Source organism: Hetaerina americana, unplaced genomic scaffold (genome assembly GCF_022747635.1).
Source record: "Hetaerina americana unplaced genomic scaffold, ioHetAmer1.1.p SCAF_3, whole genome shotgun sequence".
Lineage (NCBI taxonomy): Eukaryota > Metazoa > Arthropoda > Insecta > Odonata > Calopterygidae > Hetaerina > Hetaerina americana.
Window position 1 is genome coordinate 90748761 of NW_027286874.1, and position 15437 is coordinate 90764197.

The 15437-nt window shown below is 41.6% G+C and overlaps 1 protein-coding gene across 1 annotated transcript in view; it reads left to right on the top strand.

The window, feature by feature from the left end:
• The first annotated feature begins 4251 nt into the window (after positions 1 to 4251).
• Positions 4252 to 15437, top strand: part of LOC139690461 (one cut domain family member 3-like) — a 172377-nt gene continuing 161191 nt past the window's right edge. Inside the window, exons 1-2 of the mRNA XM_071587915.1 lie at positions 4252 to 4313; positions 7956 to 8272. Of these exons, the coding sequence (XP_071444016.1) occupies positions 4252 to 4313; positions 7956 to 8272 (379 nt within the window). The remainder of the gene's footprint in view (positions 4314 to 7955; positions 8273 to 15437) is intronic.

A 15437-nucleotide genomic window follows, 5' to 3' on the forward strand; every position in this document is an offset into this window, starting at 1 on the left:
CAAATTCTGTTTTCCCCTCTCAGTGAAGATAGAGGAACACTATTCTTAAAATTTCTCCGTCCCTGCCATCAGAAGGATGTACGTTGCACAGAATTACACATAGGTGGCTTTTTTTTGTTTTCCATCAGTATTCAGTTCACGATCGGTCACAGTTTCATCCATGCGCGGAAATTAAAAGGCGGGCAATTTATTCGCACCATGTTCCTTTGGGATTGATGGAATTAAATACGTTCGTGTTTCATAGTAGCCGCTCTGAGGGAGTAAACGTAAAAGGACTGAAACCTTGTTTGTGGATTAATTTTCAATGGAAGGTGCATCTCCGCGGGAGGGCTTCCATTCAATCTGTGTTCCGTTAGCAATCCACTCTCATTACCTTACGTTTGCCCTGACGCCAATTTAGCTGCAACTTCGCCCGACCTTTACCTCCTGCGTCGGAATCTATAAACGGCTATGAGGGCTTATTCAAGATTTTGGTAAGCACTCGACGATGAAATGCAAAATATTCACAGGCACACGTTACGCGCCTAATAATTCACCTCCCCCTCGGTGCGACACCAGCTCTCCCTCATTGACATGGAACAGCTCACCTCACTGGTAGCCCCCCGGCATCATCGAATTGCTTGTTCGAAAACCTATGGATTGAGAGGGGGAAGTGGATTACGGTTGGAAGGAGGAACGAGATGAATGAGGCTTACAATTCTATCGGAATGAAATCTCTATTTTCGATGAATGTTTACGTTTGTGTGTGTGTGCGTGCGCGCACCCGGAATCACATCTCCATCACAATGAGTTTCGGTGGGCGTCTCTTTGGCGGCGACACCATCGGGTGGCATGTCTTATTCCCTCCTCCTAAATCCCGACTCCCTTTTGTCGGTTCTTCCCCGCACGCGTTCCCTTTCCGGTTCTCAATCTCTACCTCTATAAACACTCCCCCGGCCCTTTTTCATCCCCCCGTCACCCTCCTGCAACTTCCCGCCCGCCCCCCCCCCCTCCCGGCACTCCACCCTGCATTTGCACCTTCGTGCTTTCAAATCGTCTCGTCTGTCTCGGAAGAGATCCTCGAGACTTTTTGTTCCATCGCTCTCGCTTAAGGCAAAACCGTGCGCTCAGAGCTCAGTTTGCATTAATCCGATGCAAATACAATGCTGCATCGGCGAAAGATTCCGGATGAGCATCACACACTGAATGGGACCTCATCAAACTCTGTGTGTTTCCGCACCTTCGGATTCCACGCTGTGGTGGTTGATATTTTTTGTCTTCTGCTGCAGTTTCAATTATCGTAAACACTGCAATTTTAATGCATATTAAACTTGAAAAGACGAATTAATACTGTGAGCATTACCATTTTTAATTCTCTGGTTTGGTGAACAACATCGAAATGGTTTTCCCCTGCTTAATTTTTTCATTAACATTATGTTCGTACTTGCAGCATGCTGCATAAATTTATCCTATAAAGCTTAGATTAGATTATCCTTTGAGTAGTATCATGCCTGTACCGTAGTTCGGAGTTTTATTGCTGTTACTGGTTGACATTAATAGTAAGTAAATGTTTACTCGGAGTACGAATCACAAATTTGGAAAGTTATTGTGCTGCTTTGGAGTTTCCATGTTTTTCTATGGCTATATTTGCACTACTAAATCTCATTTTTGGTTAAAAATAGCGAAGAACACGTTCAAAGACCGGCTGTATATCGTAAAGCATCGTTCCGCAAAGGATAAAAAATTTATGACTCCCTCAAATACTTTCTAATTAGAGCAGAACACTTTTGTAGCAATTAAATAATCAAAGACTGGGCTAAATTAATATGTGAGAAATTCCAAGAAACTGAGGGAGATGCCGCGACATTGACTTTTAAATACCGAGCCGTCCTCTTGCACTTCGAAATTGTTCCCGGTTCGAATTCCGGTCAAGGCGAATGATTTTTACCCTCTAAAGTTGTTGCATTGTAGTATATGAACTTTATGAATGGGAAAAATCTTAGGAGTCACTGTTTTATCATTTTTGTATATTTTGGAATAATGGTAAAGCTTTACGAGGTTACATGTTATTCTGCTTGAAGCATTCATTTTTTTACTTCAACTCACGCAAACATGGGAACTCTTGTGCGAATGCCGTTGTATTATTAGTAGCTAATTCAGGTGGCCTGGAAAGGAAAGTGAAACCTTGGACGAGGCATTTTGACGCGTAATTTGGGGCAATGCCTTAAATGGAAGACATTCTAGCATAGAATGTGATTCCCATGCAAAGTTAGCGTCCTTATATGACGTCTAGGCCGTCATTCTCGTGTCAGCTCACGTATGTTTAGTTTGCATTCAAAATGAAGCGCTATATCAAACTGTATTTTTTCCATAATACTCATTCTGTTGAGATTAGAAAGTTACGAGAAGCCTGTTGGTTTTTTAATTTATTCAAATAAATGATGAGATTCTCAATTTTATTGCGTTCTTAAAATCCGTTGCATTTGAACTTGTGTGGAAAAAAACTATCGAAGGTAATTCATACGTAAAATGCAGTAAGCAATATAGAGAAAGTGTGGCATCAAACGGAAGCTGTAACTTAAATTCTTTTTGTTTAACTTTGGGACGTAATCATACGATGACAGACACACTTACCATGATAGATACATTGTATAGTTTTCTTTCAGGGTTCTTAGTTTGTAATATCTATTTAGATGTTATTTCATTGAGCAGATTAACTGGTAAAAGCGTTTCTCAACTGATATGAAAATCATTTCACTGTTTCATTAACATAATGGCTGCTGGAATACCATGCTAACGCGATAAAAAGGAAATGCTATCAGCAAAGCGCTTGTAAAGCCACTCCATATTTTACCTGATATGCCCGTGATCAAAATTTGATTTTATTCCCAGTGTTTTTTTTTTTAATTTTGGTGTGCGGATTTCATTTTGGAATAACTAGCAGGGATTGTTTCGTTCATATCTTTTAAGTATTAGTTAGATACATGCATATGGGCTTGCATTAGTATGTGAGGACTTAACGTAGCAATTACTAATCCCTACGGATGTGCAATAAGGGCAGGGGAGTTCCCTTCCCGTGGCGCATTCGGCTTCCGGCATTCGGAAATTTCTGATAACTACAGCATCTCAAAGACTGGGCTTCATGGGAGTGTCCGGAAACACCCCTTGGATTAGATCCCGGAGTTCTACAGCCAGTAGCCGAACGCTATGCTCATTAAGTGGTGCATAGTGTGATAAAATTCCAAGAACCTGGAAAGAATATTAGGCGGGTATTTATGTTCATACGTATGACGCGAATTGCGTATTATGCAAATGAATATTATTTTTTAACCATTCAGTGCCCTTCCATTGTTCAATCTCGCAGGCATCATCTTGACACTCAAGTGATGGTCCTTTGACTGTTTGGAAAGGATCATAGGTGAGAGTGTCGCGGTAAGGCAGAGATGACGTCCATCTCCTGCCTACGCAGGGAGAAAGAGGCAAGGCGAGGGAAAGCGTCGAGGGAATTCAGCGCTAGCCGCTCACATGCGAAAATATTCCCGCGTGGAGCAGTTTATTCCCGCGCTCATTATTCCAATTTTAGTAAGACGGATTTTGAATTTAAAGGAGCTTAAAATGATGTTTTTGCAGGAAGAGAGAGAAATTTAATATAAGAGGATTTGGGCAAGAATTGAGATTTTTTAACGACATTTTGAAACACTGCGCTGTAAATATACCTATCATTTGTCTACCCAAATGTAGAACACGGATTTAATTCTTTCTTTCGAGGTAAGAAAAAACGTTTTCCCAGGAGAATTTCTCATTCGACTATATTCCATCAAATAAGTTCCGAACTCAAATTGCTAGGGAATTAATTGCATATTTAATATCTATTTTAACTGTGTTAGCAACGCATAAAAAATTAATATATTTAATTATATAGACATATTATTACAATATTTGCTCATCCAAAGTCGAGGAAAGCAATATATTTAAACGTTGTACCGATAATATGGTGGTCCTCGGCCAGATTTAAGTTCTGTTTTGTGTCCCAATTACCATTATAAAAGAAAATATTTGCAAGCGCCAAATAATGTTATGAAAATTCTTCCCTTATAAGCATCCAAAATTAAACTGGCCCCTACACCACTCATCACGGTAATTATGAAAACTGGTGTGATACATGAAACTTTCTTTGCATGGCATATGTTGTCAATAAGTGTTTAGTTGTATTTAAGTCATCAATTTGAGCACACCGTCCCGATGGAAGTGTTTAAATGTCCCCCGAGTACCATGAACCACTTTGAAAAGTATGTGCAGGAGTCTCCATTGTTAAAATGCTCCCATAAAGCACAGTAAGATATGAACCAGCTCTTTTTTGAATCTGGAGCTGCAAACCCTGGCTTGGTCGGGCAGTGTTATGCGAAGCATGGCAAAGCTTCAAGCAATTCATAATTCCGCCGAACAGATATGGGCGGCAGTGGGCTCACCCTCGAGGGGTATCCATTCATCGTGCCACGGGCGTGTCCTTTTATGCCAACGAGTAGCAGAGGTTGGCGATTTTATATTGCGACGTGGAGGCCCATGTTTGAAACGCCAACCCACTTTTTTTTAGTTTCCCCGCCTACACCTCTTGCGTGTCTCTCTCCTTTCCTCCTCCCTCTCTATCTCTCTCTCTTCGTCGTCTAAATTTTCTCTCTTCCCCTTCACCGTTCATTGCAGCGAGGCTTGTTTCCATCCCGGCGCAGAATCGCGCCTCATTCGTCTCACTGATTCCCATAGCGGGCCCAAGCAGCTCGTCGTTATCATCGCGCTGAAGAAGGGGAGGGGAGGGAGGAAGAGGTCAGCGTAGCCCTTCGAAGGGATGAGGGTTATTCAATGCGGCGGGGGGGATAGGCTGGGGAAAGGTGTGTGGGACACTATCCCTCGTCCACTCGTGCGGCCCGCTACGAAATCACACACGGGTGGCGTGTTCGACCTCACAAAACCTCACAACCTGAGTCGTTATACTGGCCACGGCTATCACCCCTTTCAATCTTTCCCTTGTCATTTCAAAAAGTATTTCGGAGGTAAGTATTGCCCGCATATTAATCCTAGAAAAATAAAACTAGTAGAATTGAAACCGATGATGCGTAATTATTTAGAAAAATATCTTCCACTTGCAAATCTCTTCTTGCAGATTCTCTAAAGGATACCAAAAGAATTTTATTTCTCTTTCAAGGATCACAAATTATCTCTTTCTTGGTGTTTGTTCCTCGAGACAGTTTTACATTCTGGCATAGCCTTTATTATTATGTTGCCATACAAAAATTAAGTATTGTGAGAAGTTACCCAAATATCCAAAGATTTCTCAGCTCGTTGATCCAGAGAACGATGGGTTAACACCCCTTACGCTTGGATGCGGTATTTTTTTGTATTATTATGTATGCCGAATTTCAGGTGTTGTGATGCCCGCTGTCGGAATACTAGAAAATTCTCAATGCAAAGCATTTGTATATTAAATTTTCAAAATAATTTTCATCAAATATTATGAAAATTATATGTGCTCATCAAATACGACGCTTTTACAAAATTCAACTCATCGAAATATTTTACTATCGTCATTCAACCAAACATGCTCTTGCCTCTGCGCTGTTTGTATAACTTCCCATGTGTGTTAATGAACACAGCAAATAATGTAAAGACTTCAGCCATCTACGGTGAAAACTTTACCATTCAAATGCTAGAGACTGTACTGTGTTCGCCCTGTTTACTTTGCAATACATATACGAGTATGGCACCTCCTCATGCTTGTCACACCCATCCACGCCTCTAGATATTTTTTAATGTTTCCCTTGACGTACTTGCTTCCTCCATTCGTGGGGTTCCCAGTACTTGTACTGTTATCTCAGTCACCCTCCATTCCCCGCGGCTCGAATGCACATATGGAATTTTTAACCCAGATACATAAACTACGTATATAATTTCATGCTCACCCCAGTCCCACATTTCCTTCACTCCGTGGATTCGCTAGGGAGCCTCGCCGAAACCCTTTCTCGTTTCCGCTCGCCATCCGCGATTCCAAAGGACGCTGACTCCGCCTAAAAAAATCTTTTCTCCGCCTTTTCCATCACAACTCCCCCCCCCCCAATCCCGTCCGGGCCGTGGAATTCCTCGCCGGTTTCCTGGATACCCATCAACCCGCATTACACGCCTCGCCCCTCGAATCTCCTCCACCCGCATTTCACTTGTATTTCCGCTCTCCACCTCCCCCGCCCGCACTCCATCTCACGCCGCGTCTTTGTATAACTAGGTACATCTCCACCTACGCAGTCCCTTCCATTCCCCACCTATTCCTTTACACCTAAGCTTTTTTTTATCGTCGTTTGAGCTTACAGAGAAGAAAAGGTGGTTTACGAGGGCTCGCATTAATAAAAGTTCTCCAGGTGCATGTAAACCATCATGAACGCATTGAGATGTCCCTAATTTCTCCAACACCTTAAGCCTTTTTATTTTAATTTCCTCGAGCATCAATTCGCAATACCCCCGGCTGTATAGTTTTTGGATGCATTCATGAGTATTATTCGACGTGCGGTCGCCGACCCCAAGTTATTTCCGGACTCTTAACTATGCGGTCGGAAATATTCATTAGGCTATACATACTTTTGCGTGACTTTTGAAATACATATTCATACGTTTCCCTCTGCTTCAGTATTTGTTTTACCAAGTAATTTTTTTCAAGATTGGGTCAGCGCATACATTTTCAAACTGTGAGCTAACTTCAACAGCATCCACGCGACCCTGTTGTCTCTGAATTAAATAATTCGGAGAACACGTTCTTCTCTTCGTTACACATCTTGCGCGGAGGCCATCAAACTGAAAAGAAAGCCTTTCATAAACAAGCCCTCGTGAATATGCAAATCGCTTTATGTAAATGTGAGTGGCGCAGCCTCGAAACAGTAATTCTCCGGAAGCTCGTTAATCCTTGCGCGCGTTCAAGTGCGTACGGCGCCAAGTTGAAACTCGTTTGGACAAAGCCCTTGCGATACACGCAATGCCATAATCGCGTCGACACGCGGGATATCCATTTGCTTTCTCTTTCGCGTTTTTTTTTCATTCAAAACCTTATTCGCTGAACCTTTTGCCGCATAGTTTCGCAGTTTCTTCCGCATACTCGAGTACAAAATTTCGTCTCCCATATTTGCTCATCATTACTGAACTAGCATTTAGGAATAGCTTGCCATGCGTTAAGCTACATCAATGGGAAAAGTGTTCATCATAATACGCATAAATATGTCTGAAAACTAATTTCCACCAGCATGGTACACATTGGTGGAAATTACTGGTGGAAAATACCGTTCTCTTCTCAGCTCATTTCTTTCGCAAATGAAAAGGGACACTCGATTCGAAGATGGGTCCAAGAAAGGTCCACGTGTAGTAATTCAGTAACTTCACTATCGATTATTTCGTCCGTATTTTTTGCATGACTCTAATTCTTCATTAGACGGAGAGGACCAAATGCGAGGAAATTAAAGATGGAAAAATTCAGGAAATTACATTCGATTACAAACTTTAATTGTATTAGAGAAAAATAGTTATTCTCATGGTGGGTTTCATTCAAGTTAAACTATTTAATTTGGTTATTACTTCATATTTCAAGTAGAACGCATATATTTATACCTTGAGCGGAGATAAAGTGGATTCAATTCAAGTGCATTTAAGTTTAAATATATGTATTATTATTTATTTAATTTTTCTCTAATTGTTTAACTTACAGTTACTTGCTATAAACGGAACGCACATGGCTCAATTATTGACAATAATAATCCATGGGATATTTATACTGAGGCAAAGGTCATCCGCTCTGTTCCTGAAGTTACCCAGATCAAATTCGGATCCTACCTCCTATCTTTAGCAGCCGTCGAAACGAAATGCGATGCAGTTTTTTATTTTAATCATTTATCGTATCAATCTCCAGGCAGCACCTTGTTGACGCAACTTCATTTCTTTGTTCGCAGGTGCCGAGGTGGTGGCAGCAGAGGAGGATCGGGGGTGGTCGCCGTGGGGGGTGCAGTGGCCGGGGCAGGCGGGGGCGGAAACGGTGGTGGAGGAGGCGGTGGTGGCGCCCACTACGCCTCCGACGAGGACGGTCCCCCCAAGTCGTGCTGCGGTCTGAGCGCCGCGGGCGTCGGGGGCTCCGGTCAGCCAGCCTCCGTACGCTGGTTCGTGCTCGCCATCGCCTTCGTGGGAGTGTGCTGCGCCCTCGTCGGCACCGTCCTGGGAGCACTGAAGGCCACAGGAAGGGAGCACCTCACCGTCTCTCTTCTTATGATCGGTGAGTGAGCCGGGTTTTCTCCTTCTCATTTGTGGGAATTGAAAGCGACGACACGCAGGAAAAAAATTACCGTGGTATCAAGGCCCAATAATGACCGACAGCATTCGTACCTCACGGTAGAGCGTCTGGCACTGGTCATGGTCTCGATTCTGTGACCCTTTCGGGGTCAAACCTCACACAATAAATCCCAACCATTTTAACTTTGTTATAATTTGGCACACAAACTTGTCATGACTTAAGTTTAAAAGCAATTCTAAGAACTGTGGGAGATGGCGAGACAGTAACTTTCAACGGAGTCATCCGCTACTATGCATTATGATGCAGAAATTTCAAAGTGTAAAAATCATTTGCATTGACCACGTATCAGAAAGAATGTAAATTTAATTGAGCATTATTCATGTAATAAATTTATTGCTACTGTCGTTCAGTTGATCCTCATCGATACTGTTCAGTAATATTCTTAATGTTTCACATTAGTAATTCCTAAATTTACAAAGTATATTTTATTAACTTATTTTCATAAAATAAGATATGCGTCATTAATGACAGATTTTTTTGCAAAGTTCGCAATGCATAAAATATTTAGGTTTTGGAAAACAATAATTTTGATAAAAATGCAATAAAATTGCTGCAAAAAGAAGAGTAATATCTGTCAGGAGGAATAAGGGTTAATAAGTTAACAAAAATACTAACGATATGGTTTGATGTTGTCTTAGTTAGAACGATATGGATCGGCGTTGTCATTGGAAGGAGTAGCAAACTTTTCTGAGTGGTGTTAGGCGATTTTGAATGAAAAAAACTGGGGAATTTCTCTGACTCAATATTTGATTCAAGAACACCGGTAACAAGTCTGAACGTTAAGGGCTATAATCTACAAAAATTCAGTATTTCAGTGATAGCAATGATATAAAATACGTTAATGCTAGTCAGTAAGCAAATAAAACACTTCCTTTTTATTCAAACCAATATTTTCATCCATCTGTGGTCATGAAAAATATTCAATTTCTTTATCGTAAATATTTCATTTGTTCTCGATGATTATATCTAAAGTTCTATATTTGGCTTTGATCTCTATTTTATCTCATTATTTCCAGTCTCATTAATAAAAGAACTGTCGTAGAACAATCAAAGTGTCCAATGGAATATGTTCAATCTTGGTCATGCAATAGTACTAGGTAAGAAATATATGTCCTGGACCACGCCAGTTACCACTCATCTGCTGTTATTATGCCCTCCGATAATCCGTTAGCCCTAATTGAAGAACCGACTATACTTCTCCTTTCAGAAGCATAAAATGGCATACGAATATTCAAGGCACTAAATAACACATCACAACGCTCATCTTCAAAGACTATTTGTATGTATATAGTATTAACTTCAAATAAATAAATTCCGCAGATATAAGTCGGTTCTTGCAAATCCGAATTCAAAACTCCTCAAGGGTTGGCTATATCGTGCACCATGGGAAACTATTTCACTCTCGGATGTTTATAACTTGCATCAAACTTTATGATCCGATAGATTCCTTTGAGATATGTAATGTGCGTTAAAATGTTCCTTTACCCTCATTACATAGAATTTCCTAGGTTTATCATTGCATCAACAGCGTAAGCCTCGTAGCTGGAAGTCATCCGCTCGGTTAACCCTTAAAGTAATTTTGTAGTTTGGAGAAGTTGGTCTCTCTCCACGTTTCCGTAATGAGTATTCTGGTGGTAAGTCTTATGAAAAGTAAACTGAAATCGTCCCTTTGCAAATTCACCGCTCAAGTCGTTACGAAGCGAGTTGAAATAGAATCGGACAAACCTCAAGAGAGCGTCTTCATTTCCAATCGAATTGCCGCCCTTCCTTCGAATGGGTGGAATGCCAAAACGGAGATCCGAATTTGGTAATCCAATACCTAATCTCTCGGTGGTGCCGTGGCCTCCTCACTTAACGGTTTTCCCTTCGCTCGAGCCACATCCTTCGAAACTTTTGCCTCTCGCCAGCCTCCTTTCATCTTCCGCCTCCTCTCTCGCCCTCTTCCCGTGAAAAGCCTGAGGGTGCAATGGTGGAAGTTCTCCACTTTAAATTGGCACCGCGCCACGTCGGTAACTTATTGGTTATCTTGATTTTCATTAAAATCAAATAGCTAATTGACTCAGGTTAAGTATTCTGATTATTGCCTTTCGTTCTATGTACTTCGTTTATTTTATGACTCTCCCTCAAAATAAGTAAAGTAAATAGGTAAAAATAAGATGAGGATTACATCGTAATTACGACCGACTTAGGTATGTTTTTTACTGTTTCCGGTTGGTTTGACATGTCTCTTTGACGCGCTCTATTTGGTCACCTTAAAAATATGTGTATTCCGTATTCTAGTCTAATTTCTCCCGTGTACCGGGATTAAGAATTAATGATGTTAAGTAAAGCTCCGCAAATAATGATGTCATGGGATCGCTGTCGTTTGATAATTGTCATTTTACGTCCGCTTTATTATTTCAACGGAATTCTACGTTTCGAGAAAGGTCTAATGTACTTAATTTTTTCTTTCTTCCTTTGATTATCAATTTCAATGAATTCAAGAGAGTTGGGGGCGTGTTCTTAATTCAAGCCCAAATTTCCCGGCGGGATCAGTTGGGATAAATCCTCTTTTATCTCCTCACACACAGACATCCGATTTCGAAACTTCTCTCTCATTGTCAGTGGGAAAAACTAGTAGACGAAATAAAGCAAAAGCAAACTTTATGAAGGACTTTGCTCCATGAGTGAGTCCCTCTTTGCAAATAGAAACTGAAGGAGAGTCTGGATTCAACTCAAAAGTTATTGGACTGCGAGTTCTCTCATCCTATTCGCTCAATTGAAGAATTTTAATTACCTCCTTCGATCCACTCGAGGGACTAACCCACTTAGCTCTGCGCTCGTAGACAATTCAGGCCAGACGAACCCTTTTCTATCTCATTTTTCCGAAAGCGAGGACTGGTTGCCTCATTACTCTCTGTGAACCTTAGAAAAGGCGGTACTTAAATCAGTTGTAATCTTTGAAATATACTCGTAAATTGCGTAACCCTTTCTATTTATTCCCTATCACACGACTCATTTGATTTACGTATATTTTATTTAAAATATAAAATAGTAGTAGCCCAATTTAAAATTCTTGAAAATAAAGAATTTAAAATAGATATTTTCAATTTACGGTTACAAATAGAAATTAAGTTACATTAATATTTTTTACTTAATTTTACATTTAGCGTTCTTGTTAATTTCAAGACGGTGCATCCAATTTTATGACTGAATTTTCTAAATGGGAGATTTTACGTTCTAATATAAGGGCATTCATATCATAATTTGATGCACATGCTACCGTTCACGTGTGAAGATTGATGATTTAGATGAAAAAAGTTGAATCCATTCCAAACTGCGCAATCATTTCTTAGAACGACATAAGATTGAGTGATGCACTGGCGGAATAATACCAGGTAGCCAGAACGGCTTTGTCCATTCTTGATTAAACCCGGTAGCTGTTCCAATCAAGAATGAACGAAGAACCAATAATGAAAAAAGAAACAAACAAAAAGAAACTGAGTTCCATTCTCATTTTATTGTCAGCGTTTTTGCTGAGATGACGATGGTTGAACCGAGGGAAACGCGCTGTAAGAATGTAAATCAGCATAGGTAAAATCGTGGGAACTGAAGAAAACTGCTTTTCTAATTGTATAAGTCGAAGAAAAATTCGCAGCCTAAAAATCAAGAATCAAATGAAAATAACTTCAATGGAAGGCTGCTTAAAGTAGAAATTTAGTTGTCAAAGCGAGAAATATGAAAAAAAACAATAATGTTGGCCAATAGGAAAGTTCATAAGAGAACTACGTAAAATTAACCCTCACTCGACCATGTCTCGCCAAATTATTATTTCAAGAATATCTTGCTCGAATGGATTGGTATGCTGCAGAGAGTTCTAGTTTAAAACACTTGGACTCATGTTTAAATCATCTTGGCATGGGCGTTAGATATCTTAAGACTTAAATGCGAAGGAGTTCGACTTATCTCGACGGCTCTCTTAGCGTCTAATACGTTAAAAACTCCATCTCAGAAAACTGCACCTCAGAAATTATTTTTAAAATTGTCGAAGATAGGATCGTTAATAAAACCGAATGCGGGAAGGGAGAAGTGACGCGAATATTGAAGGAATCATCCTTCAAAAAAAACCTAGTCCGTGCTAGAGGTTTTTCTCTTTTAATATAAACATTTGGTGCAAAGGGAGTTAGTTCCTCCCTCGGTCTCTGTCATCCTTTGCGCCCTCATCCGGAATCCTGGTGGGTGACCCGCACACTTCCGTTCGCGTTTGGACAGTCTGGAGTTAGTCGAAGGAGGAGCAAGGCGGTGCACCGGCTGGAAGGGTGAGTCATTCCGGGAGGAGGGAGGATATTAGGAGCCGAGGGATGAAAAAAAAGCCCACTACCCCCCTGTTTTCTGCGCTCTCGTCTTTTTCTGCGCCGCGAGAGAGTTTAACGGGTCGTCCTGCTCCCACAATCTCCGCAAACCACGGCCTGCATCCTTCGCAGTCGGTTGGATACCCGGCGGAGGAGGGATAAGGAGGGATGAGGGGGGTAAGGGTGTGAACCCGGGGACAGGTTCATTGAATCGAGGCGAAAGCGGGAACCTGAGCGAGAGAGGCGAAAGAAGGGAGGGAGGGATATTTTGGTCTAGCGACGAGGTACGGAAACTGTAAGGGGAGTGAGACTGGGGAAATAAGGGAACGGTGATGGGGTGGGGTGGTTGGAGGATGAGTGGATATGCAGGGAAGGGTAATGGAATGCGATGAAACGAGTGATGGGATAGGGTGTGGGAAAATATGATAGAGGCAGGCGCACGGTGGCTAAATGGAGGGTGAAAAGTTAGGGTTGGAAGACGCAAAGGGAATGTTGCAGGGTGATAATTTGAGAATCACCTATTTTTTATGTATAATAATGAATAAAACTATTTTATGCGTTTATGTACTTCCAAGGTCTCCTCGATCGTTCTCATCTTATTACTGTTCTAAAGCGGCTGCTGTTACATTAAAATTTTTTTTAAATACCAGTTTAATTCAGCTAATCGCATGTTTTCTCTTTTCTTTCAATGATTAATAGAATGTATTTTTTTCGTTTTTACAAAGAATAATATGCTGTAAAAGGCGCAACCAAGTTTCATTCAAGTCGATTCAAGGAAAAATATCTCTTATTCTCTACCGGAAAAAAATTAGTTCAGATTTCGTGGTCCTTGCTTGTAAAACCCATCTCGATTAATTTAGTTTTGGTTAGAATCTTCTAATTGAGAAAGTAGTGTGAATAAAAAATTCTCTCCACGGAAATACAAATTCGCAGAAAATTTTATATCGATTTTCAATAGATAGATTACTTTTCTCAAAAAGCACCCCAGGAAAATGTGAGATTGTGGAAATCTATTTGCAACTCAAAGACTGAGGTTGCTTGTCAGTACTATTATATCTTGTAAACTCGTCTTTGTAAAATTACTGATTTGAGCATGAAAAGATACTAGATTTCACAGAAATAATTCATTTACGATGCAACCGTTTTTCCCCCTTAGCCAACCTATGATAGACATTTCTTACATCTAATTAACCAATTAGAAATTTAGTGCCAGGGTAAAGAAAAATTATATATATTCAGTTACGTAGGTGGTAAATACAAAATAATCACTCTGTCACTGGAGTTTCTTATTAAACGCGCAGTCGGTCAAAGAACTTTCCATTTTCGTATTGCTAAAATTATCACATACAAACGTGTAGAAATGTATAAATACATGTGCCAACATCATTGATGTGTGCGAGTGAGCGCCAACAACGATATTGATTATGAATCAAAAAATTAGTTTACAACATTTGTCCACTGTCTTCTCAGCTAGTTAACTGTCTTCATTCATTTGCCTCATCTGATTGGCTCAAGCGCCAGTCCAGTAATAATATAATTAAAAAGTGAATGACGAAGGCACGTGGAGATGTATCGACCTATTTTATTTTTCTGGCCAAGCCAATCTTTCATGGCTCGATTTGCTAAGGCTAGGTTACGAAGAAAGACGCATAGGAGATGAAAGAAGAAATCAGCGCGAAGTATGTTTAAGAGAACAAAAGGACTGGAATGAGGAAGGTCAGAGAAAGATGCGTAGTTTTTGTCGTCGTGAATGCCGTAGTGGGATAAAAGGGGGGCAGGCCGGACGGAGAGGGTGTGGGGGACGGGCAGAAGTGGACGGGCACAGGGGGGCGGGCAGAGGGGGATGGGGATCGGAGGGTGAGAAGGCTCGAGCCAATCAGGCGGAGTGAAACCGCAGCTTGCCACGGCGGCCATAAGACCCGCTGCAGACGCAGTTACGTCGGAAACATCTGCGGCCCAGTTCCCATGTTCCTCTTTTTGCCGCCACCACCACCCCTATCGTCCCCATCCTCAATATTTCCCCCTCCATCCACTCCTATCCCTCTTGCCCCTCCTCCAAATCCCCCTCCGCATCCCGCCTCGGCCTAATACACTCCATCTTCAGCACCCTCCCCTCCGAAACCCCCCCTATTATCCTATTCCGCCTTCATTGCACCCCCGCATATCCACCCTCTTCCTCTGGACAAACAATGCAGCTAACTAACTCCCCGAGTGATGCCCTCAAGAGTGTATAAGTATAGAGAGAGAGAGACCCGATCCTTATAGTTTCGGTCATTACGAGTTCGAGTTCTCCCCGTCATTTTTATCCCAAAGCAACTCGTCTTCGAATCATTCCGCCTCCTCCTCTCTTTCTCTCTCTGTCTCTTTCATCCCTCCCCCATCCACTCAGTCCCCATAGCCTCATAGTCTCCAATGTCGCCCCTCTTTGTGTTCTATCTGCGCCATCGTATTCGTTTCCCAATCCAACCCCGCCCGCCTTCCAATCCGCTCCTTCCTCCTCTCGTCCTGCATCCGCCATGAGTTCTCCGAGGCGGTCTCAATTTCGCCATCCCTTAAGTACCCCCTTTTCTTTCCTATTCCTCAAACCCCCCTGTCTGCATTTTTTCATCTCTCTCTCTTTCCTTCTCCGTCCCTATCTCTCTCTCTATCCCGGGAGCGTGAAGGATGATATCCGCGGTCGATCCCTCCGCGACTTCGACCTCACCCGGCCCCCTCTCCCCCGGTCCCTCACTCCTACTTGGTCATTCTCTCCTCTT